The sequence below is a fragment of the Hyperoodon ampullatus genome (genome assembly GCF_949752795.1).
Source record: "Hyperoodon ampullatus genome assembly, chromosome: 4".
Lineage (NCBI taxonomy): Eukaryota > Metazoa > Chordata > Mammalia > Artiodactyla > Ziphiidae > Hyperoodon > Hyperoodon ampullatus.
In genome coordinates, this window is record NC_136917.1 from 100,273,176 (window position 1) to 100,299,229 (window position 26,054).

At 37.4% G+C, this 26,054-nt stretch overlaps 1 protein-coding gene across 2 annotated transcripts in view; it reads left to right on the forward strand.

The window, feature by feature from the left end:
- Nucleotides 1–587: 587 nt before the first annotated feature.
- ARB2A (ARB2 cotranscriptional regulator A) overlaps nucleotides 588–26,054 on the forward strand; it is a gene marked incomplete at both ends in the record, with an annotated part of 387,052 nt that continues 361,585 nt past the window's right edge. Inside the window, 3 exons of one of the 2 annotated variants that reach the window (XM_079701776.1) lie at nucleotides 588–693; nucleotides 8,196–8,297; nucleotides 13,187–13,287. In XM_079701776.1, the coding sequence (XP_079557902.1) occupies nucleotides 588–693; nucleotides 8,196–8,297; nucleotides 13,187–13,287 (309 nt within the window). Of the gene's footprint in view, nucleotides 694–8,195; nucleotides 8,298–13,186; nucleotides 13,288–26,054 lie in introns of those variants that run through there. The other variant, XM_079701777.1, reaches the window with a different exon arrangement.

Genomic DNA, 26,054 nt, shown 5'->3' on the forward strand with positions numbered 1-26,054 from the left:
TTTGACATAGTTTTTTTTTTTTTAAGGGCTAATTTTTTCCCTTAAAGTTGTATTTTGAATTACACTAGAGGTAATTTATGGCTACCTTAAGTATTTTTCTCCTTCTGCCTGTCTGCATGTCCCAGGAAAAAAATATTCTGACCTTGTACCTGACATGCTGACAGTTTATTTTAAAAGAAATGTCACTTTTTAGAAACTACATGGAGATATTTTTAAGAACATTAGATGATAGGGAACTACACCTAAATAGTAAGTTTAGCTCAGTTCAGTTTAGCAGCATTAGGTGTCTGTGTGTATAACGTGTTGTGTTTGGTGATACGAGAGACATCAAGATGACAAAAAGTTGATACCTTTATCCTGAGGCTTTTGTAATCTGTTAGGTGACCCAGACAAACACATAAATAACTATAACGCAAGGCAGGCTATGATAAGTACTACGGTATAGGCATCAACAAAGTGCAGTGGGAAATCAGGATAGAGAGATTAATTCCATTTGGGAAGATCTAGGACGTTCTCGTGGAGTAGGTAGGATTGAGTAGAGCTTAATTTATTGCTTTCATTCATTCTAGACTGTCTTCTGAAGATTGATGTCTATTTCCTTGAGCTCTTTAATTTTGTTGCCAATTTGGATAAGCATGGCACACATCCAGCAGGGAGGTCCAGATGAAAAAGAAAAGACAACAGCCCTGAAAGGTACATACTTAATTTGCTTTTTCAGGATATTTTCATTGTGCCTAATGAAGGTATAGGAATATTTAGGTGACCTTACATTCATTTCAGTTTTAAAATAAGAATATCAGTAGTTAATCTATTTGTAATTATTTGTATCCCGTGACTACCTCAGTGTCTGAGATATAGTATGTACTCAGTAAATAAATTATAAAATCATGTGATTTTACAGATGTAAGAATTCTTAATGCTTTTCTTATTCCAGGTCATGTATTTAACGGTAAAACTAACACTAGTGGTCTCTTGAGTCAAGACTAGTGCCCTTACCATATTTTTGTTGTTTGAAATGTCATACTAGGTTAGGATAATGATCCTGTATTGTCTTTGTGGCATTAGCTCTAGGGATATTTTATGAGATTAAGAAAAGTTAGATTAAGAAAAGTGCGGGAAAAGCACTTTGTGGTGGTGATGGTGGAAAGCAAGCATTAAATTTTCGACATATTAAATATTAAACTGAGATGCCACTTAAACATCAAGCTGGAGAAGTTGAGTGTAGAGTTTGGGAGGGCATTTGGGTTGGAGATAAAAGTTTTAGGAATCATTAGCATAGAGGTAATATTTAAAGTTATGGTCCTAATTGAGATCACCAGGGATGTCACTGTAGCCAGAAAGAGAAAAGGTCTGAAGATTGAACCGTGGAGCATCTCGATCTTAGGGGCAGGAAAATGAGGAAGAACTAGCAAAAGAGGCTTAAAGTGAATTTCTAGTAAGATAGGCTGAGAACGAGGAGCAAGAGAGAGATCCTGAACACACAGTGAAGAAAATGAGAGTAATTAATTTAGTAATGATTATAAACCAGCTTAGATGAGGACTGAGAATTTACTTTTGGATTTGACAGTGTAGAGGTTATTGATGGTCTTCACAAAGAGCTTTTCAGTGAATTGACGGAAATGAAAGTCGTATTGGAGAACTTCAGTAGAGAATGGGAAGAGAGGAATTGGAGACAGTTATAGACAACTCTATAGATGGTTTTACTGCCTGTATGTATGCTGCTGAGAATGACTTGCACACTCAGAATAATGGTTAATTTAGGAAGGAGGATAAGGAACATGTGTGTTTCCATATAAATAAACTGGCTGGGTTTCCACTTAGATAGCTTTTGTGCATCTTCAACCTTACTTGATAATGGGAAAATTTGATCTCTCAAGTTGTGGTTCCAATTTACACTTCCACAAGCAGTATGTAAGAGATCAGATGGATTTTTCTGGATTTTAGAGTTAGTACAGTGACATTAAAAGAATATGGATAGGGTCTAAATATAGAACTATCTGGATTCAAACTCATGTTTTTCGCACTCACCATGAAACAACTTGCTTAACTTCTCTAAATCTTTTTCTTTATTGGTACAATAGGAATACAATGCTTAGCACACATGAGCTTGAAATGACTAATGAGGGAATCAAATTGAAAATATTAGAAGATAAAATGGAAAATGCATAGTAAAGTGTATTTTAGACCAAATTGACAAACTGAATAAAACTTTGTCCCTAAAACAGTCCTATTTATCAGTTTTTTTTTTATGGATTATGGTTTTGATGTCATGTCTAAGGACTCTTTGCCTAGCCCTACTTTGTGAAGATCTTCTCTTATGTTTTCTTTTTTTTTTTTTGCTTTATCACAAATTTAATCAGTTATATGTATACATATGTTCCCATATGTTTTCTTCTAAAAGGTTTATAGTTTAGATTTTACACTTAAACTAATGATGCATTTTGAGGTAATTTTTATATAAGGTATGAGATTTAGTTCAAGATTTTTTGTTTGTTTGTTTGTTTTGCCTATTGATGTCCAATTGCACCAGCACTGTTTGTGAAAAAGACTGTGTTTCTGCTATTGAATTACTTCTTCACCTTTGTCAAAAAATAAATTGGACATATTTCGGTGGGCTTATTTTGGGGTTCTCTATTTTGTTCCATGTATCTCTGTCTGTCTCTTCTCTAATTCATACTCTCTTGATTACTGAACTAAATGGTAAGTCTTAAAATTGACTAGAATGATTCTTCCCACTTCATTCTTATTCAGAATTGTTTGGCTTTTCTAGGTCCTTTGCCTTTCCATGTAAATTTTAAGAGTAAAATTGTCTATAAGCACAAAAAGGTAATTTACTGAGATTTTGATAGGAATTGTGTTTAAACCTATAGACGAATGTGAGAATTGATGTCTTTACTATATTGAGGTTTCTAGTCCATGAACATGGAATGTCTGTCATTTATTTAGATATTTGAGTTCCTTCATTGATTCTTTGTAATTTTCATCATGTAGGTCTTACACATTTGTTACTAGATTTATACTTATTTTATATATATGTATATATTTTTGGCTGCGTTGGGTCTTCATTGCTGCTTGCAGTCTTTCTGTAGTTGTGGCAAGTGGGGGCTACTCTTCGTTGCAGTGTGTGGGCTTCTCCGTTGCAGCGCGGTGGCTTCTCTTGTTGTGGAGCACAGGCTCTAGGCGCGTGGGCTTCAGTAATTGTGGTACCCGGGCTCAGTAGTTATGGCTCGCGGGCTCTAGAGCGCAGGCTCAGTAGTTGTGGCACATGGGCTTAGTTGCTCCGTGGCATGTGGGATCTTCCCAGACAAGGGCTCGAACCCGTGTCCCCTGCATTGGCAGGCAGATTCTTAACCACTGCGCCACGAGGGAAGTCCTTTATTATAATTTTTAGAGTGATTGTAAATGGTATTGTGTTTTTAATTTCAATTGTCACATGTTTACTGATAGTTTCTGGAAATATAATGAAGTTTCGTGTGTTGATATTATATTCTGTGACTTTGCTGAAGTCGCTTATTAGTTCTTGGGGTTTTCTTGGTGGATCCTTGGGATTTTCTATGTAGACCATCATGTCATTTGCTAGTTGGACAGTTTTATTTCTTCCTTTTCAGTCTTGCTTTTTCACTGGCTAAGACAGCCAATGCTATGTTGAATAAGAATGAGAATGGACATTCTTTCCTTGCTCACTAGGGGTAATAGTGAGCAGTGCCACTCCCATTTTCATCCCTTAATTTCTAGACCTGTGAATTCTGGCTGTGGGAGAAATAGCACTATATATTGGACACTGATTCAGAGTATATACAGCCTTCTAGAGAATCTTGTTCCAGCCCTGCAGGGTTCTGCCACCCAGCTGGCCCTGTAACTGAGTCTTCAAAAGGCAGTCCACCATTCTGTCAAACTAGCTGCTTCAAGATGGTGGGGAGCATGTTAAGACCAGTGAGTTCCATGAGCATGGGCCCATTGCCACCCTTCTTTTGCTGTAATGTGAGTTTCTTGATCAGAAACAATGTGGTGTGGAATATCATGATGGTGGATAAAGCCTGCTGTAAGTCCACGGATAGCAGATTTGGCAGAAGCATTGAGTTCAGGGACGTCCAGTCTGTATCCATAGAAAGTATCTATTCCAGTAAGAACAAAATGTTGCCCCTTTCATGATGGAGGTGATCCAGTGTAATTAACCTGCCACCAAGTAGCTGGCTGATCACTCCAGGGAATGGTGCCATGTTGGGGACGAAATGTTGGTCTCTGCTGCTGGCAAATTGGACACTCAGCCATGGTTGTAACCAAGTTGGCTTTGGTGAGTGGATGTTCATATTACTGAGCCCCCATATGACCTCCATCCTTGCCACCATGACCACTTTGTTCTTGAGCTCATTGGGTGATGACAGGTTTGGCTGGGGAAAGAGTTTGACTGGTGTCCACAGAATGGATCACCCTGTGCACTTGAGTTTTAAAATATTCCTCTGTTGAGGTTACCTTGTAGTGAGCATTCACTTGGGACACAAATACCTTCTCATCTTTTGCTCATTCAGGGAGGTCTATCCACATACCTCTTCTCCAGATTTCCTTGTCACCAATTTTCTAGTCATGTTCCTTCCAAGTCCCTGACCATCCAGGCAAACAATTGGCCACAGCCCGTGAATCATTATATAATCACATATCTGGCCATATCTCTTTCCAAAGAAATGGAACAGCTAGGTGCACTGCTCTCAGTTCTGCTCACAGGGAAGATTTCTCTTCACCACTGTCATTTAGGGATATCCCCAAAAGGGGCTCTAATGCTTCAGCTGTCCACTTTTGGGTGGTGTCCGAATATCATGCAGAACCATCTATAAACCAGACTCGAGTTTTTTCTCCTTCTGTCAACTGATGAGGGCTTAGGTGCACACTGATGGATAGAAGGCTGTGTAGCAGCAGTGGAGACCATAGGCATTTGGGCCACTTCTTCATGTAACTTACTTTTGTCTTCAGGGCCTACTCAGTCCTGATCACATACATACCATTTCCATTTGATGATGGAATGCTATTGTACACACTCAGCTTAATGACTTGGTGGGTCAGTTAACACCTAGTTCATGATGGACAGCTACATGGTAAGTTGGTAGTCCGTGGTTAAGTGTTCAGTCTCTACTCAGGCCCAGTAGCAGGCCAAGAGGCATTTCTCAAAAGGAGAGTAGTTACCTGCAGTGGATAGCAAGGCTTTGCTCCAAAATCCTCAGAGCCTGTGCTGTGAAGGCAGAAGACTGATGTCCTAGCTTGAAGACAGTCATACAGAGAGTGGGAATTCTGTCTTACTCACCTTCTATTCAGGCCTTCAGTGGATTGGATTAGGTTCATCCATATTGGAGGTGGGGGGCAATCTGCTTTACTCAGTCTACAGTTTCAAATGTTAATCTCATCCAGAAACACTTTCACAGACACACTCAGAATAATGTTTAACCAAATATCTGGGCACCCAGTCAAGCTGACACATAAAATTAACCATCACACCATTCATCTGTCTATGGAAACTGATTGCTTACGCCTTTTGGCTGTTGTGAATAATGCTGCTGTGAACAGGGGTGTACAAATATCTGAGTCTTTGTTTTCAATTCTTTTGGGTATAAAATGGTATTTTTATCCAGTTACTGCATATGCTTTGTTGAAGTTTAGAATTCTAGTTGCTAACTTTAATCACTTTAATCACAAGAGGCATGTTTTAGAAAAAACAGTTGTGTTACATCTGATGTGTATTTAGGTTATAAGAATTCAGTCGTACTGCGTTTTATAGGCGATTGAAGGGATTTTCAATGGAAATGTTTTATTATACTTGATTTTTGCCTAATCTACTGCCTTTGGAACCCAGTCTCTGTAAAATGCAGTTATATACATTGTTTTCCTTTTACAAAGCAGAAAAATAATTTCTGACAATTTCTTTCTACGTGTCTTCTCAATGCTAACGAAGTAGAAAAAAATCTATATCTAGTTCTCTAGTTGACAGAGGAGAAGTTTGAGGAATGTGTATTTGTTTAGTTGTTCATTTTATCATTCAAAGGAATATTTTGGTCAAAGCCAAAGCATATTTATGTATTCAGAAGAGTTTATTCTTTTTATAAGGTAATGAAGAGAGGGGAGGGGTACACCATTTTAGAGTTTATACAGCACATAGAATAAAAGTATGGGGATTTTGCAGAGTACTGAGTTAGGTATTGGGGAATAAATTTATTTTATTAACCCCACTTTACTATTAAGGTCTAATTTTGGGCAGGCCATTTTACCTCTCTGAGCTTATTTCCTTGTCTCAAAGACAGTGAAGATGATAACACATGCTGCTACTTTATAGGGCTGTGATGGTCAAGTGAGGTAAAGTATGTGATGTCTTTAAAATGATATATAGATGTTAGATGGCATTTTATGATCTGAGCTGATAGAGAAAATGGATATTAGACATAATACAGCTGCTTATGTATTGGTCGGTTTTTGTGTGTCTGATTAAAAGGTTTCTAAATTTTGAACTGTGGAAGATGACTGTGAAGTAAAGGAATTCAATTCATTGGAAGGAGAGATGTGAGAATCTTCAAGCCAGTTTTTGATATTAAAAATCTTCTATTTTACTCTCTTTTGCAAAGATTTACATGTTGTTCAGAACTTTACTAATGAATCAGAAATTTGTCAGCATGTATCTCTTGGGCCCAGTATGCATACTCTGTGACATTTTTAATTTTACTAGACAATTTGCAAATGTTTTTTTATAAACATGTCTGTATGCTGAAAATGGTTTATTTTTGTGTGAGTTGAGGTTTATTTGATACAGCAGTTTGAAGAGTTTTAAACAATCACTTTTTAATTTTTTTTTTTACAAGTTTTTTGATGTCTTATCTTTGTGTCCTGCGGAAAGAGACTAGAGACTGGAGGTAGACAAACTATTTTTTCCTCTAGCATATTTTTATGATCTGTACAGATGGATTTGTTATATCTCTGTAAGTGAGAGACAGAAATAAAGTGTTAATTCTGAGTTTCTTCTTTTGTTTAAAAGAAAGCGGCGACTGGTTTGCTATACTGTGTATCCGAGGAGCTCTTTCTCTTCGGGAACTTGAGTTAGGTTGAAAAAAATCTCAAAATCTAAACTTAAAAAGCAAAACAAAACACATCTTTTGGGAACTATATAAATTTGAAGTTTATCTTTCATTTTTCCGAGTTTCCATATGACACTAAGATGACAAATAGTAAGAATTTTTGCCTCATCCCATGATGATAGCCTAAAAGAGATCATTAAATACTGTCTACAGACTGATTTTAGGGCTGGTGCAGGGAAACTACAAGATAAGCCTGCAGCACCTTGTAGTAACAGGAGGTAAGGAAATGCTCACAAAATAAAAAGATGTGACTGAGGAGCCATGCCGACTGTATGCACTGTGGTGTCCTGGGTGGGATCCTGGCACAGAAAATGGACATTAATGGAAAAACTGATGAATAATATCTGGCCTTAGTTAACAGTAATGTACCAACATTGGTTTCTTCCTTTTGACAAATGTAGCCTTGTAAGGTAGGATGTTAACAATAGGGGAAACTGGGTACAGACACTATCTGTGCTATCTTTCAACTTTTCTGTAAATCTAAAAAGATTCAAAAATAAAATGTTTATTTATAAAACCTTGTTGACAGTTTTTTTTTGTTATGTATAATCAAATGATGTGAAGAATAAAAACTGTTTTGTGTTAGCCAGTTTTCTCCAGTTAGCATGTTCTAGTTTAATATTATGAACTTCCCCTCTAAAGAATAATATGCTATATTACCATTATTTTTATTTTTAAGTTCCCTTATTCATAGTAGTTTCATTTATATGTAAGATTTAGTGACCTTTTAAAAGTCATGTTAACATCTGAAACTTTTTAAATGATAGGAGGTTAATAAGGTACAAATTAATAGCTGTATATTTTGAAGGGAAGAAGTTAATAATTTACCATAGTGGTACATAGGATCTAGGTTGTGATTGTTTTGAGAATTATGGTTTTGAAAGTGCTTATGTTATATTGATACAGGACCTCATCGTAATATAGCACTTTGGGAACTTAAAAATTTAATAATCTTATCAGTTAAGGCAACACATAAAAAGTAGTCTAATAGAACAAAAGAATAGTTAAAATAATTTAAAATATAATCTTTGTTATTAACTATGAAAATGAATATAAATAAATTTCATGTAATTTCTTTTCTAGATTTATTATCTAGGATAGATTTGGATGAACTAATGAAAAAAGATGAACCACCTCTTGATTTTCCTGATACACTGGAAGGATTTGAATATGCTTTTAATGAAAGTAAGTGGTGTATGCTATATGCAAGATTTGTTTAACAATGCTAATAGAATCATAGGACAGATATTATTTGCTACTTTTATTTGCCAGCTAGAAAGTTTTATGTGTTTCTTTTGAGAATAATGTCTTATCCTTCCATGATGAAGTTCTTCAGTCCAGTAAAAGAACCAAGTAATAATTTCCCATAGTTGTCAAGTCACTTAAACCAACGAACGTGAATTTGATTCAGCTTATGTATTTTCAGTTCTTGAGGGTTCAGCTCCCTTGTATCCAGCTGGAACTCCCAATTAAATTATGTAGAAAGATGCTACTATTTCACATGTTATTTAAAATGAAATGACTGGCAATAATTATCTGTGATAATATTTTAAAGCATAATACTCAATTCCATGATTTTTTTAGGCAACATCCTTATTGTAAAGTTTGTTAATTAAATTCTGAATAAAATAAGCTTTGCACTTGGGATTTGGAATAACATACCATAGATTGCAAGGATGTTTCTGGAACAAAGCACAATGAAACTCTGGATTAATAACATTGTAATACTTGAAGGATAATGTTATTACAGGCCAGGTAGCATTTGAATTGTGGCTTTCTACTTGTTGCGCTGCATTAACTAAATCGGTGATCTGTCATCACTGTGTTTTTTCAAAATTTTACATGCAGTTATTGTATTCTGTTCACATTGATGATTGTCATACAACATACAAAAAGTACAAAAACCCAATTCATTTTCAAATACCAGAGCCAGGTTGCAAAAGAGGACTGTACAGTAAGTTACAAGAAGAGTTCAGGTGTCCTATACAAATCATGCTGCCTGTCGCATGATGTATTTAAAGCTGTACATATTGCCACAGGAGAATGTCTTGTCTCTGCAGCGTCCATACAGTTCCTGCCGATGAGGCCTCCTTAGATTGATGTGTCTGTACAATATCACTTATAGGTGTTAGAACTTATAGTGACAGTCTCCGTGTACTAGACTATTAAATGAGTTTAAACAGAGCATATTAGAAACTTTGATCTCTTTTCTGATACTAATTTTCATGTTTTTTAATAAAGGATATCTAATGGCAAAGTATGTGTGAGTAGTAATATTTTGTTTTTAAAAGAAATTTTATAATTTAATTAACGGTCAAAATTGCTCTGAGACTAATGTTGCCTCTGCCCCTCTGAAACAATTACCAGACTCCTCTTTCAGAACAGGGATTGGGGGAGTGTGTTGGTAGTGCGGGTAAATCATAGAACTATGTTTGCTTTATGGATAGAGGATATCAGTTTTCATTGAAGTCTGTCTTTCATCTTCCTTGAACATTTCTTAAAGGGAGTGAAAAACAAAGAAGCAATACACTTTTCTCTCTCACTTTCCTATCAGATACACACATCTTTGCTTACATTTTTATACCCTTGCATGCACATGCTCTGTACTTACACACTTTCAGACACACCTACACCTTTGCACATGCATGTTACTTACACATGAATGCATATGGACCCTTGCACACACCTATCATTTATTTTTTAAATATCCTGGACATTGTCCTGCATAAATACAGACTTATAGTATGAGGCAAAGATTCTTGCATTCCAAGGAGAGAATGTTACTTTTATGGATCTTATTTTTAGCATGATACAGTTCAGGGTTGAACTCAGAGTGAATGGTGAGTATTTTTTCAAAGAGGTGAGGTTCTGAAACCAGGAAACTGGTTTCAGTATTAAACTGCTAAAAGGGCAGTTCTAACTTAGTATCTCCAGAGACTTTTTTTTTTCAGCATTTATAATGCAAAAACTTTTATGAAAGCTTTGAATTGAAACTTTCATTACCTGATTGAAGAAGCTTCTAAATTTTCTAAAGAATTTTAAAGTTCTTAGTTGGGTAACAGAAAAATTTGGATACAGAGTTCACCCTAAGGAAAAAAAAAATTGTAACGAAGGGGAAGAGATTCTTTTTACCTGCATCAAACTGATACCTTGTTCTTTCAAATCACTTTACCTTTTCAAATACTCTTTGTGTTCAAAATACCTATTTAGCCATTCTCCAGTTGTTGGAATTGTATAAGGCCCAGCTCTTGCTTTGGAAGATGAAGTGAAGGCTTTTCCCCTTTTCCCTTCACCCACACTCACTGTACCTCTGTACAGTATTATGAGGAAGCACACTTTAGTATCACCAAAAAAAAAAATTGGACTCAGCAACAAACTGAGTTTGAATCTTGTCTTCCATGATAGCTGATATTTATTGTACTCTTACTACATGCCAGGAAGTGTCCTGAATACTTTCAATTTATTAATTTATTTAGGCCATTGATAGCTTATTTTGGGTCTTAGACTCCACCACCAATCTGATAAAATATATGGATACACTTCAGAATAACGTGCATTTGGGTATACACAGGAAATTTTACAACTGATTTTTGGGGACTCTAAAATAAAATGTCCTAAGTCAGACCTTTGACAGTTGCTGAAGAGATTTTCCAAACCTTTGAGAAATACCAAATTTGCAAATACAGCTATAACATAAGTGATCCAGATTATCTTTTCTGGTTAAGAATGCTTACTTTCTTTGCCTCTTTACCTTCTTTTCACTTTTAATACTAGAGTAGCATTGACATGTATACACTACCAAATGTAAAATAGGTAGCTAGTGGGAAGCAGGTGCATAACACAGGGAGATCAGCTCAGTGCTTTGTGTCCACCTAGAGGGGTGGGATAGGGAGGATGGGAGGGAGACGCAAGAGGGAGGGGATATGGGGATATATGTATATGTATAGCTGATTCACTTTGTTATACAGTAGAAACTAACACAACATTGTAAGGCAATTATACTCCAATAAAGATGTTTAAAAATATATAAATAAAATAAAAATAAAATCAATGAAAAACAAACAAAAAAAAACAAGCAAACAAAAAATACTAGTGCTGATAGTTGGCTATTTTGTTAGGGCTTATTTTCCCTAAAGTATCAAAATCATTATCACTTTATGAGAATTATTATGTCCAAAATGAATAGAGAATTTAAAAAAAACCAAACCTCTCTTTGAGATGTAGTTATAAGTATCTATATCTAACTACCTAAACTCACTATCTAAGTAAGTCAGTTCCCTTTCACACAGCAGTCTCATAGAAAATACATTTAAAATTTTAGTGCAGCAATATTACACATTACTGTATGTCATGTACCTTTAAGGTTGCTTTAGTCAAAATCCCAAGTGCTAGATTTGCAGATGTCTTCACTTGTATTGCCATGCTAAATGGGAATTTCCCTGTCCTAGAAAGAAAACTGTAGATGTACCTTACAATTTACGTGGCATCATCTGACCATAAAAGGGTGTTATAATGATCCAATGCAGTGTCTCATGTTGAGTATTAAAGAACTTTACAAATAAGGATTAGCCCTTATTTTATATATTAAAAATACCCATTTTATATGTAGTAAAATTGATTCATAAAAGTAATGAAATAGTTTTACTTAGAGTAGTATATTTCCTGGCTTTAGTTTCAGTGCCATAGCTTTCCTTTCAAGTCTTTCTTCACTCTTGCATGTCTCATTGGATAAAAATCAAATACTAATAACTCCATTCAGCTTGACCATGTTCCTCTTCTGCCCCTGAAGTCTTTCTTGTGCCTCTCTGCTCTTAGGATAAAGTGCAAACCCAGTAGTTTGGGCCTTCTGCTATTTGATTCCACGTGTCCTCCAATGTTGTATTATTTTATTTGGCTCACAGTCTTTTTGTTTCTTTTAAACAGGGTTGTTCACTATTATTTGAACTTGCTGTCATGTTTTTTCAAAATTCTGTTTATGTTGTAGAGTAGAGGGGAGGGAAGGTGTTAAAGCACTTGGTCTGTGGTCTGTTTCTCTCTTGAATACCAGGGGAATGCTTCTGGGGAAAGAAAGAAGACAGGTGGCCTGGTCTGTGCTATGAGGAGAATCCTTATCCATGGAGTATTTTGAGCAGGATAACTGGTTTGGCATTGCTTATGGTTAAACAAACCTATAATCTGTGGATATGTAGGGCATGTTTCTCTGAAAAATATCACATGAGCAGTACAACTCTCTGGCACATAAAATAGAATTGTTTTATAACCAGCATGCTCACCAATGTGTTAGGTAACTCATGTGCCCCACTTAGAGACATCAACCTATTCTGAACCAGAGAGTGCTATCCAGTGAGAGGATAGGCCCTGAGAAGACATGGTCAGGCCGTTCCAGACCTGCTTTGCCTGTGCCTCTTGATTGCTTGTACCCTTGAAGTTATTAGTAAAGTTATTAATTATCAATAAAATCTCTGAATTGTGTGAGTCTGACTTGACAGTCTAAACCTGTGTTGGCTCACTGTCTCTCTCCAATTTCCATTTTAAATCTTACTTGTATTTCAAGGCCTAGTTGAGAAATTTCACTAAAACCTTCTGAACCTATTCTAGCCTATAGGCATCCTTCATTTTTCTAAACTCATTTTAGACTTTATTATCTATGTGAATTGCCTGTAGCAGTTTGTAGATTGTTGACTTACTTCAGTCTTGTTTAACTTTCTGAAAAGTTGCTTAACTTTTAAATGTTTATGCTGTTACTCCTCAGGTAGCCTCTAAGCTTAGGAATGGGGACCACGTTCATGGCTATAGCTAGCAAAAATCCTCATACATTGTAGGCCCTCAAATATTGTTAATTTGCTTTGGATTAGAGAAAGATCAAAGACATAGCATTTGAGTACTTGGGGTCATTCTTTTATACTATGTATATGTTTGCATCATATGGATATTTGAAGAAAAAAATCTGATGAAAAAAATGAAACTGTTCTGAGAAAGATATTTTAAATTTTTATTAGACATTATTTATTATACTTTCCATATTATTATAAATGTGCTCTGAATCATAGCAATATTGTTTGTTTGTCTTCTAGAGGGGCAGTTAAGGCACATAAAAACCGGGGAGCCATTTGTTTTTAACTACCGGGAAGACTTGCACAGATGGAACCAGAAAAGATATGAAGCACTTGGAGAGGTACTGTTGTGTATACAACTTCAACCTTGTGTTTTTCCAATTTTAAACAGTCAGAATAAAGGTTTTGAAGCTGAAGCAGTACACGCACTCTTTCTACAAAAAAGTGATTAAAAACAGTTTTTGCATTTTTTGTTTATTTTTTGTGGTAATGCTAGAAACATATTTTCAGTTTAAAAGTTTATGTTTTTACATAAATATATCCTTCCCATGACCTTAATATTTTGTAGTGAGTCGTTATAAGGGGAACAAATTCATGCTAAATTTTCTTTTTTTAATGTTTAAGGAGGTTGAATCCTCTGCTGTGCCAGGAAGAATAAGTGTTCTTTTAAGTGCTTATCTAAAACAAAAAACAAATAACAAAAGAATTGCCTGTGTTAGCTATGTGAGGTGATGCATATGTTAATTATCCTGATCTTGGTAATTTTTCTACAATGTATAGCAAATCATCTTATTGTGCACTTTAAATATATACAATTATAATTGTCAATTATTCTTGAACGTTAAAAAAAGTACTTATGTATATGAAGAAGATTGATATTTGTCTAATAAATTGGATATAACCTACTTAACCTTTGACTTGATAAAGGATTAGGCCTTGTGAAACATTAAATACCTCACATGCTACCACTGGTAGGAACCTTTGAAAATGTCATTTGTCATTCAAGTGAATGTTTTGTTAAAACTCAAAGTCGTACTCATTGGCGTCATATTAAGTATTTTCAATAAAATGCATATGGGCACATTTGTTTAGTGCGATAACTAAACAGCCACTTTACTTCTATAAGGAAAAGCTGAAAGTTTTATTTCTTTTTTGGCTCTTTAATAAAGTACTCAAAATTAATTATTTGGTTAAACAGTAGCAGAAAGAATATATGAAATTTAGTTTATGTTTTCTGGGAGACAGTTTTCCTTGGATCTCTTCATTTCTGCACGTGTCTGCACATTGACAGCTTTTGTTCTGGACCATCTTTTTGAGGATGTCTGTATAGGAAACAGCCTTGGAAGAGAGAGATTGTGTCTTTCTCCAAGGCAGAGGGCAGATTTGTTTGTGTCAAGGTACTTTCACCTTCCTTTCCCTGCAAGTGGCAAAGGATGAGCAGGTTTGCTAGCAACCCCCTGGTAAGATTGGGCTTCATAAGTTTGAGGTTCCACAGCCATGATACAATGTCACTATGTGCTCAGCCTCTACCCTGGGCGTATCAACATCGCCTCTTTGGTATTTGAGGGGCAGGAGAAACAGATGAAAACATGAAGCTCATACTGCTTGCTGTAACCTGAGTAATAAAATCCTTTGTCTCTTACCCAGGAGTCTAGTGTCTTCTGGCTGCAACCATGAAACTGTAGCAGGCTAACTTTTTAACTTGCAACTCAGAGTAAAATCACAGACTCTTGAGAGTTCTTGACATTGTTCTCCAGCATTTGTAACTTAACTATATTTAATGCCCTGAATGATTTCTGCTGTCCATAAAAAAGAGTTTGCCTAATTCCACATGACTTAATTATGTGCTGCAAACTGATAGTATTTTTATTATAGAATATCCATACTATATGACCTTAGAGAAGGACTGGGATTGTTTGTTTGTTTGTCTATTTTTAATGGGGATTACATTTTACTCTTTTCCATAAGCCATGTACATTTGTTCACTTGGATAGGTGCTGTTCTCCAAACATACCTTGGCCTTTTTGACATCTGCATCTTTTTCAGTCTCAATCTATATCCTCCAACATCGTCTTTATCAAAATCTCAGTAGTGTGTCTTATTAGATATTCCCATGTGTAAGTGATTCCTTTCTCCTGAGATCTCCTACCTAATTCTTTGGACATATGGAGGGTCACAAAAAATTTTTAACCCTCACAGTCAACTCAAGACTTATGTCAGTATGATTCTGGAAGTTCTCGTATAACTGTCTACAGTTCCTAGAAAACAAACATCATGTTTAAATTCTGGAAATATTTAGTACTTCATATTCCCAATAAGATCTCTAGTTCTATTAAGCGAGAACCTGTGAAAAGCCTCTCACCACAATGTCCTAGATGTAGAAGCACAGAAAAATCTCCTTTCTCCTCAGTGATGGATAGGACGGAATTCAGAAATTTGAGTTTATTGCCTGGGAGCCTGCCTTAATAAAAAGCTTTGGATATGCTTAAGATTTAAGTTTTAAGGAAATGAATTTTGACTTCAGCCTGTAGTCTAAACCAAAAGCCCTTCTGTTTTCTTAAGTGTTTTCCTACTAAATAATTGAGCTTTGTCTTGAGCTGAGAGGTACTATATATGTTTCACAACTGCTGTTTTAGTTTATGTGTATTTCTCTCTTAAGGAGATTATTATAGCAGTCATTCAGCAGAAATTGTTTTTTTTTTTTTTTTTGCGGTACGTGGGCCTCTCACTGTTGTGGCCTCTCCCGTTGCGGAGCACAGGCTCCGGACGCGCAGGCTCAGCGGCCATGGCTCACGGGCCCAGCCGCTCCGCGGCATGTGGGATCTTCCCAGACCGGGGCACGAACCCGTGTCTCCTGCATCAGCAGGCGGACTCTCAACCACTGCGCCACCAGGGAAGCCCAGAAATTGTTTTTAAGACTTGCTTCTGAAATGCTCTATCATTTTTATGTAAATTAAACTTATTGTGTAAGTAAAATAAACTGAGATGTCCTTTTCTTTTTAGAATGCAGTGCCATAAGTACACAAAAGAATACTCTTTACCTTCAGATAGTTACATTTTTGTAATCAAATGCTTTTGCTAATATGTATATATATATTTTACTGTCTACATATAGCTTGATAAAAACATATAGCCTTTAATAAGTTTGGTTAATTTCTCTAAATTTAGAAAGATACTTTCAGATTTAGGAAGTGGGAGAGTGGTGTGAAAGGGTAATTTTCAAAATAGAAGTCTTTAATGTATGTACATTGGAGCAAAAGGCCAAGGAATAACATTTCTGGTAGACACAGAAAGACTAGAAAGGCTATCATGTTATGTAGTAAATAGAATGGTAAAAACTCAGCATGTAACTTGTCAGATTTTCTCAGCTGTCTCTTTCATGTCAATACTGAATTATTATTAAATGCAGAATTTGTAATCCAGCAGAAATTCTAATGAAAGGTTTGATTTTCTTGCCTAATTTGGGTCTTTGCATTTCCTTTGATATTTGTTTACTTCTTTAAAAATTAATAAATTGTCAATGTGCTTATTAGTAAGAGGATAGCAGTGATTGGATAGTCTTACAAGCTTGGCTTTTTATTCATGGATAGGATCACACTTACAAAAAAAAGAAAAAGTAAGGGCATAATTTTTTTTCCTAGACCTAAATTAGTAATATGTCTTGTAAAATAGTGGAAACTTACTGAAAAATATTGCATCTAAAAAAAATGGAATTTATTGAAGAATGTAGGCCAGCAGTGTCTTTTGGGGTTTTTTCCAATGGCCATGTTTAGGTACTTGAAATAGGGGCAACTTAAAGTAAAGAATAATAATATAAATTATTATTTTAATATTCAAATATTTGAATATAATGTGATTATCTGTGTATAACTATTACGTTCATATAAGGTGAAATTCTCACATCTTATATTGTGACAGAAACAAAGGTCTGGCTATCAGGAGATCTGGGTCCCAGTTCTGGCTCAGCACTATCTGTGTGACTGGGAAAATATAAGATGAGCCTAGGACATCGTCTTTTTCTGGAAAGCAAGCATTTAGTCTAATGGAAGTATGTGAAAAGGACAGAGAAACCAACTTGAAAGGATTTCCTTTGGCCAAAATTGGGACAATTTGAGGGTAAAACATAGTTAGGATTCTCTTGATTATAAAACATTTAATATAAAGTCATGATTCCATAACATTTTTAAAAAATGTAGTCAATGTGCTATCATAAGATGAAAATTATCTGAAAATTGGTAATCAGAAGGAGAGAATTAAGTAGCTAGACTTTTTATTAGGAACTGTTGTTCATTTGCAGGTGAGGAAGGAATGTTCTACTTTACCAAAGAATACTGGCTACTAACAGGGGCCTCCCTGGTGGCGCAGTGGTTGAGAGTCCGCCTGCCGATGCAGGGGATACGGGTTCGTGCCCCGGTCTGGGAGGATCCCATATGCCGCGGAGCGGCTGGGCCCGTGAGCCATGGCTGTTGAGCCTGCGCATCCGGAGCCTGTGCTCCGCAACGGGAGAGGCCACAACAGTGAGAGGCCCGCGTACCACAAAAAAAAAAAAAAAAAAAAAAAAAAAAAAAGAATACTGGCTACTAACAGTAAAAAAATATGACAAAATTAGAAAATCACCATAATTCTAAAGATATTCCCTCAAGATTCCCATTTCCTGCTTATTCAATCAAACACTAATCTAGGAGCTACTGTGAAGGGACTTTGCAGATGTAATTAAGGTTACTAGCCAGCTGATCTTAAGATAGGGAGATTGTCCTGGATTATCTGGGTGGATTCAGTATAATCACAAGAGTAATTAAAAGCTGAAGAGAAAGGCAGAAGAGTCAGTCACAGAAATTCTGCAGAAGAGGCAGGAAGAGAGATTCCAAGCATGAGGTTTCAACACACCGTTGCTGGCTTTGAGATAGAGGACCCGCTTGCAGAAACCAGAGAGAGGCCTGTAGGAGCTAAGGGTATCCCTGAACTGACAGTCAGCAAGGAAAACGAGGATCTCAGTACTGCAGCCTCAGTGAACTGGATTTTGTCAGCAACCTGAGTGAGCTCGGAAGGGGACTTTCTCCAGAACCTCCTGATAAGAGCCCATCTGGCTGACACCTTGATTTTGGCCTTGTGAAACCTAGAGCAGAGAAACCAGTAGAATCAACCCAGATTTGTGATCTATAAATTGTGAGATGCTAAATTGTGTTTAAGCTATTAAGTTTGTGGTAATGTGTTAAATTAGTAATAGAAAACTACCACACAACCCCTTAATGAAATGATTGATTCAGACGAGGATCATGGATGGATACTAATTTCATTAGGTGAAAGGATGTGAGGGAATATTTGCACAGTGTATTTGTACAGAATATTTGCAAAGTATTTCCAAAGTATCACCTCACAGATTTCTTGAAATTGTAAGGGGTAAAAATATGTACCTTAAAATAGAGATCTAGCTGTCAGCACATTACCTAAGTGAACAAAGTTAGTATCACTATTTTTTTTTTTTTCCGGTACGCGGGCCTCTCACTGTTGTGGCCTCTCCTGTTGGGGAGCACAGGCTCCGGATGCGCAGGCTCAGCGGCCATGGCTCACGGGCCCAGCCGCTCCGCGGCATGTGGGATCTTCCCAGACCGGGGCACGAACCCGTGTCCCCTGCATCGGCAGGCGGACTCTCAACCACTGAGCCACCAGGGAAGCCCAGTCTCACTATTAATAGAAGAACTTGACATTACGCGTCTTCTGATATGATGCAGTTTGAAGTACACAGCATTAACCATGAATATTCTTGCTATGTATATTGAATCTGACGCTAATCAGACCTTTAGATGTGTCTTCCATTTTCGTGAAATATAAGAATAGAGGGAAAAGTAAATGACACCACAAGGACACAGTCCAGAACATGGGACATGTAAAACACAATGCCATTAAAAATACTGAAAAGATTTATGTGTCAGAGGTAAAGAAACTGTTGTAGATGAAAATAAACAAGGAGACAGCAACCAGTTTCAGTGTATGAACACTGATGGGATTTTTGTTAAAAAAAAAATAAAGCAAACAAAAAAACCTCTACACTCTTTAGGGGCAACTGAGGAAGAATTGTTCGTTTCTTTAGGTATGATAATATTATGTATTACAGTTATTTAGGAAAATGTCCTTATTCTTAGGTGATGCTTGTGAAATATTTAGGGAGAAGGTCATGATGCCTGCAAGCTATTTTTAAATGCTTCTTGAGAAAGAGGAAAAAAACACAGAAATAAACAGAAAGCATATAAGGCAAAATGCTGTTAACAATTGTTCAGTCAAGGTGGGAGATGTAAAAGTGTTTATTGTACTATTTTTCAACATTTCTGTGTGTTTGAAAAGTTTCACAAGTTGAGTATTGAGGAAGAAGAAGCTGGTGATAGGAAACTTGAAGGAGCTTTGTGTTTGTGAGTGTGGCTTGTTCCCTGTCAGGCTATACTTCAGTGTTCTTGGACTGTACCATTTTATTTGGGACCCTTCAAATACTAGAATTTGGAGTACTTCTTTCTGGGATAAAAACATCCATTCTAGCACTTGAGTTGTCTCCAAATCGTTTGTTCCATTTCTTTAGAAATACCTTACTTAGTATTTTGCCTGGGGCATAAATGCATTTGGCATCACAGAGGGAATGAACTAGGTGGGTGAGTATTATGACAGTTTCTATGAGTCTCTCATACTCCTATATGTCTTATTGGATATGCCAAGAATACAAGAGTCTGCCTGCTTTTTACCTGGGCCATTTTCTCAAGAGTTGTGTTTGCAACAGGCAGTATTGAAGCATGAGGTTAGGTCTTCCTCTGGGACAAAGAACAGGCTTGCTTACAGCTTGCTAGCAAATGGTGGGCTCCCCAAGCTTGGTGTTCCTCAGCTTCGACCTGAACTGCTCTGTGTGCAGCATCCATCTAGGGTCACATCATGTTGTGCCCCAGGGACTTGGGATCCAGGGAACCAGTGCAAATACGCTATGCTGTGATTAATAGTCCTTTATCTGTGACCCAGAAGTTTTGTGTCTGTTGTTAGCACCCATGAAACAGTAACAGGCTAGCTGATGAGTTTGTAACTAGGGCAAAAGCAAATCTCCGACCTATCAGTGTAATCCCTCTGTTTTCAGTCTGACTTCTCACTTCCACTCTTCTCTGGATCTGCATTTTCCAAGCCTTGGAGCCCCTGAGGTTCTGCTGGGCCAGTAACCTACTTCCTAGTTTAAATGGATGGCACTACCATTCATCCAGTTTTGTAAGGCAGAAACTACATAGTCCTTTCACTCTTCATGTTTAACTTCATGTGACCAGGTCTTGTTATTATACCTTTTTACGTCACATCTTTTTCCATCTCTATTGCTATTGGTTTAGCTTAGGTACTATATCATCTCTTAAACTAGATTGCTGCAGTTCAGCTTCGTGCTGAAATGCGTCCCCCTGTCAGAAATCATATGTTGAAGCTCTAACCTCTTATGTGATTGTATTTGGAGATAGGGCTGTTAGAAAGTAATTAAGGTTAAATATGGTCATAAGGGTGGGGCCCTAATCTGATACGATTGGTACCTGTATAAGAAAAGATCTCTCTCTCTCTTCCCCCTTCCCTCTCTCTCTCTCTCTCTTCCCCACTTCATGTACACACTGAGGAAAGGCCATGTGAGGACAGAGCAAGAAGGTAACTGTCTACCAGCCAGAAAGAGCCCTCTCACCAGGAACCTAATCAGCCAGCACCTAGATCTGGTACTTCCCAGCCTTTAGAACTGTGAGGAGTAAATTTCTGTTGTTTATGCCACCTAGTCTGTGGTACTTCGTTGTGGCAGCCTGATCAGACTAAGACACTACCTTCAATGTGGTCCATCCATGCCCGCTCCCCTCCTTCCACCTCCATCTTTGAACCTGTTCTCAATGCTGCTACCAGAGATATCTTTTAAAGCTGCAACTGTGAGCATGTTTGCCTGTTTTTAGAACCTTTATGTGTTTCCCTACAAAATGAATTTCAAACTGCTTGCCTTGTTATAGAGGTTTACAGAAAGCTGGAGCAGGCAACTGAACCTCATGAGTTGGCCCTTGCATATTTTTCTGGCTTTATCACTTGCCTCCTCTCTTGCCCCAGTTCCCACTCACCCTATGCTTGAGCTATATAAACCTACTTGTGGTTTTCTAATATGCCATGCTGTTTTATATCTCTGGGCCTCTACTCATGCAGGGAGCATTTGGTGCCAAGGATGCAGCTTTACCACCCTCCCTCCCATCTGCTTGCAGAATATTTATTCATCTTTCAAGCTTAGATCAACCTCTAAGAAAACTTTCTCTGATCCACATAGGATAGAATGGACCTCTCTCTTTTTTGTGTCTCAAATTTGCTTTTAAAATAATTCTGTTATAACACGTATGATATATTATTTCTCTTAGTGTGTAATGTATCTTTCTCCTTTTACTAGATGTGTTGGGGGCTTACCTAAGGCTAAATAGATAGTGTATTTGTCAGGGTTCTCCAGAGGAACAAAGCCAATGGGTTGTACATATAGAGAAAAATACATTTATTTTAAGCAGTTTGCTTATGTAATTATGGAGGCTGGGTGAGTCCAAAATCTGATGGGGAGGCCGGCAGGCTAGAGAACCAGGCAAGAGTTGATGTTGCAGTTTGATTTCAAAAACAGTCTGCAGGCAGAATTCCCTCTTGCTCTGGGGAGATCAACTTTTATTCTTTTAAGCCCTTCAACTGATTGGATGAGGCCTACCCTCATTAGGGAGGTCAATCTGCTTTACTTAAAGTACACTGATTTACATGTAAATCTCATTCAAAAACACCCTCACAGAAACAGCCAGAATAACATTTGACCATGTATCTGAGCACCATAGCCAGCCAAGGTGCCCCATAAAATTAACCATCACAGATAGTGATCGTACCTAGATGTAATTTAGTCTGAATATGCCATAAGACCTCACATAGCCTTCCTCAGGCTCAGGGTGGAGTCATTCTCTGCAGGGATTCAAGCCCACAATGTGATGCCTACTGTTTTTTTCCCACTAGAACCCCACAATTTCTTTCTGTCCTGATTAATTGCTTTCCATGCACAGAAACAAGGGTGATATGTATTTGTACTATGGCATGATAGGCATTAGGCAGCTATGTTTTTTTCCATTATAGCCAGGAACTTTTCTAAGCTTTCAGTCATTAAGGTTTGCAGTTTCACAGTCACCAGCCTGCTAGGAGTTGTATATTGCATGATTTGATGGCCCAGCAGGGAACAATTCCTGGAAATTCCTCCCCAAATCTATCTTTTGTAGTAGATGTAACCTGATAAATAAGAATCAAAAGATACTGGTATACTACTAGAGTTCCATTCATTCATCAACAGTTGGTCCTTTTCAGCATCATAGTGAAGGACCAAAATGTCTCCAGTTTGATGCTACTCAGGTTAGACCTTGTCAGGTTCCAAAACAGAGGCAGTCTTGGCAAACATATAGCTTCACCCCATTGGGCATTTACTGTTGTAAGACACAATAGAAGAATTGTATTGTCATACCAGCATCCTCCCCAACCCCATCTTCCTCAGATCCCTTGCAAAAGCAGAGAATTCGATTTCGTGGGGACCCTCCTTTGGTCCCCTTCTTGTTGAGTGTGAGCATACACTTGTGAAGGTCTATAAGCTAGCCCTTCTTGACTTTATTTCTACCCATCTTTGATAACAGATGTTCAGTTGCCTGCTCCAGCTTTCTGTAAACCTCTATGCTAAGCATGATAAGCAACATGATATGTGCATTTGAGGTGTTGTTTCTTCACCCGTGGTTGGACACTGTGCCATAAAATGCAGTTTTTGACCTGAAAGCTTTCCAAATCGGTTCTGTGTTTTTTGCTCCAGCCCTTTTATTGTGTTTTGAGTGTTTACATCTACCTCCAAGTATGCAAAGCTCAGTCTAGAGTGTCTATACCTCTCATGCCCATTATAGTCTCCTGGGGCTATGGGCAGTGGTCCAGTATAGTTCACTTGCCAGCTGTGTGTGGAGGCTTCACTGTAGGAGATCTGCCTCATAGCTGTTTTCAGTCTGTCTTATCATTGGTGGATGGTACAGTCCTTGTTGGCATTTTGTACCTCAGAACGTACAAGAGGAATAAGCTGACTGTCAGCCGCTGTTGCATGGCTACAGCTCTGCTGTGTCCATATATTTTATAAGCCAAAGTGGCAACGTTGAGTCGAGTGAGCATACTAAGTATCCACCTGTTGGTTAGAGTCACCTTACGATTATTTTGACGGGAATCCACACGTCCTACTTTAAATAAAGAGTCCCTTAAATTCCCATGGGGTCATGCCCCTTACTCATGGGCATCTGCCATAGGCTCCAGTCTGCATTTCTGAATTACTTTCCTAGTTTACTTTTCCATAGCCCATCTGTTTGACCGTGTGACCAAGCCATTCACTGGCACCCATGAGTTACACAAACTGCAGGGCCCATGGGGTTGTCTCATTCTCCTGTCACTGAAAGGATAACAACGTGTAGTTCTGCCCACTGAGATGATTTATTCTAATCTTCTTTAATCAGAGTTTCTTCCATCAGTTGGTCACAGTGTGGAAGCTTTCCAAACAGGATGCTGTCTGTCACCTTGGAACTGACATTTGTAAACCAAGCAGCTTTTTGTTTGTCAACTAGGGGCTGCTAATAGGATACTCCCCGTGTGGCACTAGGATCCAGTAGTCATCCAGGTACCTCCAAAGTTGGTCCTAAGGGAAAAGAGGCTATCTGCTCATAAATATATATCTTCTTGTTTTCCTCTGATAGATGTTCCTATATCAACCATTTCCATTTCATTATGGAAATTTTCTTTGCACTGCCTACCTTATTAGAACGTTTCTCTGACATTACACAAAACATTATGGGTAGCTCAGATCTCAAGATTGTTTCCTTCAGTTATGGAGGCAGTTTCAGTTAATGACCGGTAACAAGCCGTTGTCTTTCAAACAGCATGCACTGTGTTGCTGTATCTGGACATTTTCTTGTCTAAAACCCAGCAGTCACTGCTGGGCAGCACTCACAGACTTTTGCCATAAGTTCCAGTCCGGATGAGTGAATTCAAGTTACAAAAACTTCCAAAATTATATATAAGTGTAGATCATAAGAACCCACATATAATGACTGGGCTACTATGGCCTTTTGTAATTCAGACATAGCCTGCTGTTGCTCAGGCCTTCATTTAAATATGGCCTTCTTTCAGATAGCTTTATGGGTAGGAGCTAGCAATATTCCCAGATATAGAATATGTACCCTCTGTGATCACAGCAACTCAACGAAGTGTTGTGCTTCTTGTTTGGTTTCTGAGGTAGGCAATGGCAGCTATTTATTGCTAGTTGCCTGTGGAATATCACCAGTGGCTCCTGCCTAAGTTATTTATCGAAACTTTAACATATGAGCAGACCCTCGGATATTTGTTGAATTTACCCACCAAATTATTAACCAAATAATGAGAGTAAACTGGTGAATTCAGATAATCTTGTGGCAAAACAACAAATATGGGATCCTTCCCACACGAAGGTAAATGGTGGTTGACTCATTTCTGATAGATATCAAGAAAAAGGCATTTGCAAGATCAAAAAAAAAATCTTCCTTTAAATAATATTGAAAAACTACTGCCTTGTTTTTGACTTGTAGAATGAGAGGATAATAGAGAAATATATAATTTTTCCTGATGAACTTGGTTAGCTGGGTAGAAAAACAAATAAGATAAATAAAACGCTAACTCCAATGTAAAAAGCTAGAACATTTAATAACTGAGGCCAGATGGGGACTAGTTATGTGTCTAATAACAAGTGAGAGTAAGACAGTGTGTGAGGTGGTTAAAAATCATTGATTGGTTGGTTTGTACTGAGCCGGAGCCTACAGGGTTACTGGGAATAAACACGCACGAGTGCACATAAGCACAGTTATTTAAATGAAGATGCGGACTCAACCAGTGGAAGACTTTTTTTCAATCAACGTTTACACACTTAACGAGAGAACAGTTTTCAACTAAAGTGGACAATTAGTTCTTAGGCAGGATTTCCGAAAGAGACTCAGCCAGAGCTGTGATAGTGTTCTTGGTTAGCAGTTGTAGCCTGGCATGACAGGTAACTGTTACTTCTCAGCAAGCATTTGTCAAGAATCAAGTCATTGCCTCCTGTCAGGAATCCATATGTGCGTTGCATAGAGCAACAGACTGGAGACACGAGGCCTCAACCTGCTAAAGTGGGTGTCTACTCCTCCACGCTCAAAGATTTAAGATAGGGTGTTAAAGTTAAGTGTTTTATTAGAGTACAAGTAGGCTCAATTTGCATATGTTTTATGGTAAATTTTAAAGTAAAAGAACTCACTGTATATTACCCAAATGCATTATTTTTTGCTTTTTTAAATTAGGCTATAATTTTGCCTTTATTATTAAATGTTATCTCTGGACCAGTTTTATCTACAAAATGTCATCTATACGTAGTTCTTCAGGACCTAACCTCTCTTATAAGTAGGCAGTTACCTATATTAAATGTGACTGTAAGCCACTGTCTATCTTTTGTTCACTCTGACCCTTTACACCTTGTAAGTTGTTTCATCGGACTGTGATGGTAAAGGCTGTAAAGCCACCAAAGTGGGAATAAGGAGTACATATGCTTGTAAAAACTTTATGACTATTAATATGTTTTGATACTGTTTTATTGCTACGGTTACCCAAACAATCCTAATTGACATCATAGGTTTTAAAATAATATGTAATGTGTATGTTAGTAATTCTGTGGGAAATAACAAAAAATAAATTTGCCTAGCTTCTCTTTTCTCTTTTATTCTGTTTTCACATGTGCAGTTATGCTATGACCTTTTATTTTTTATCTCACTTTCTCTACTGCTTTTTTCTAGCCAGCATTTAAACATGCATAAGTCTCTCCCGTCTTAATGATTTTTAGTTCTTGTTTTGTTCGTTCACTTAGCAATGTTTGACATTGTGACTTCTTTCTTTTCAAAATATTGTCTTAACTATGCCCTCATGTAATGATATTCTCTGGTTTTCTTCTTAACCTCTGTGAACACTTGCTCTTCATCTCCTTTGCACCTTCTAGTACTTTTGTCAATCCGTTAATGTGAGGTGTGTCAGGACTCAGTTCTAGGTC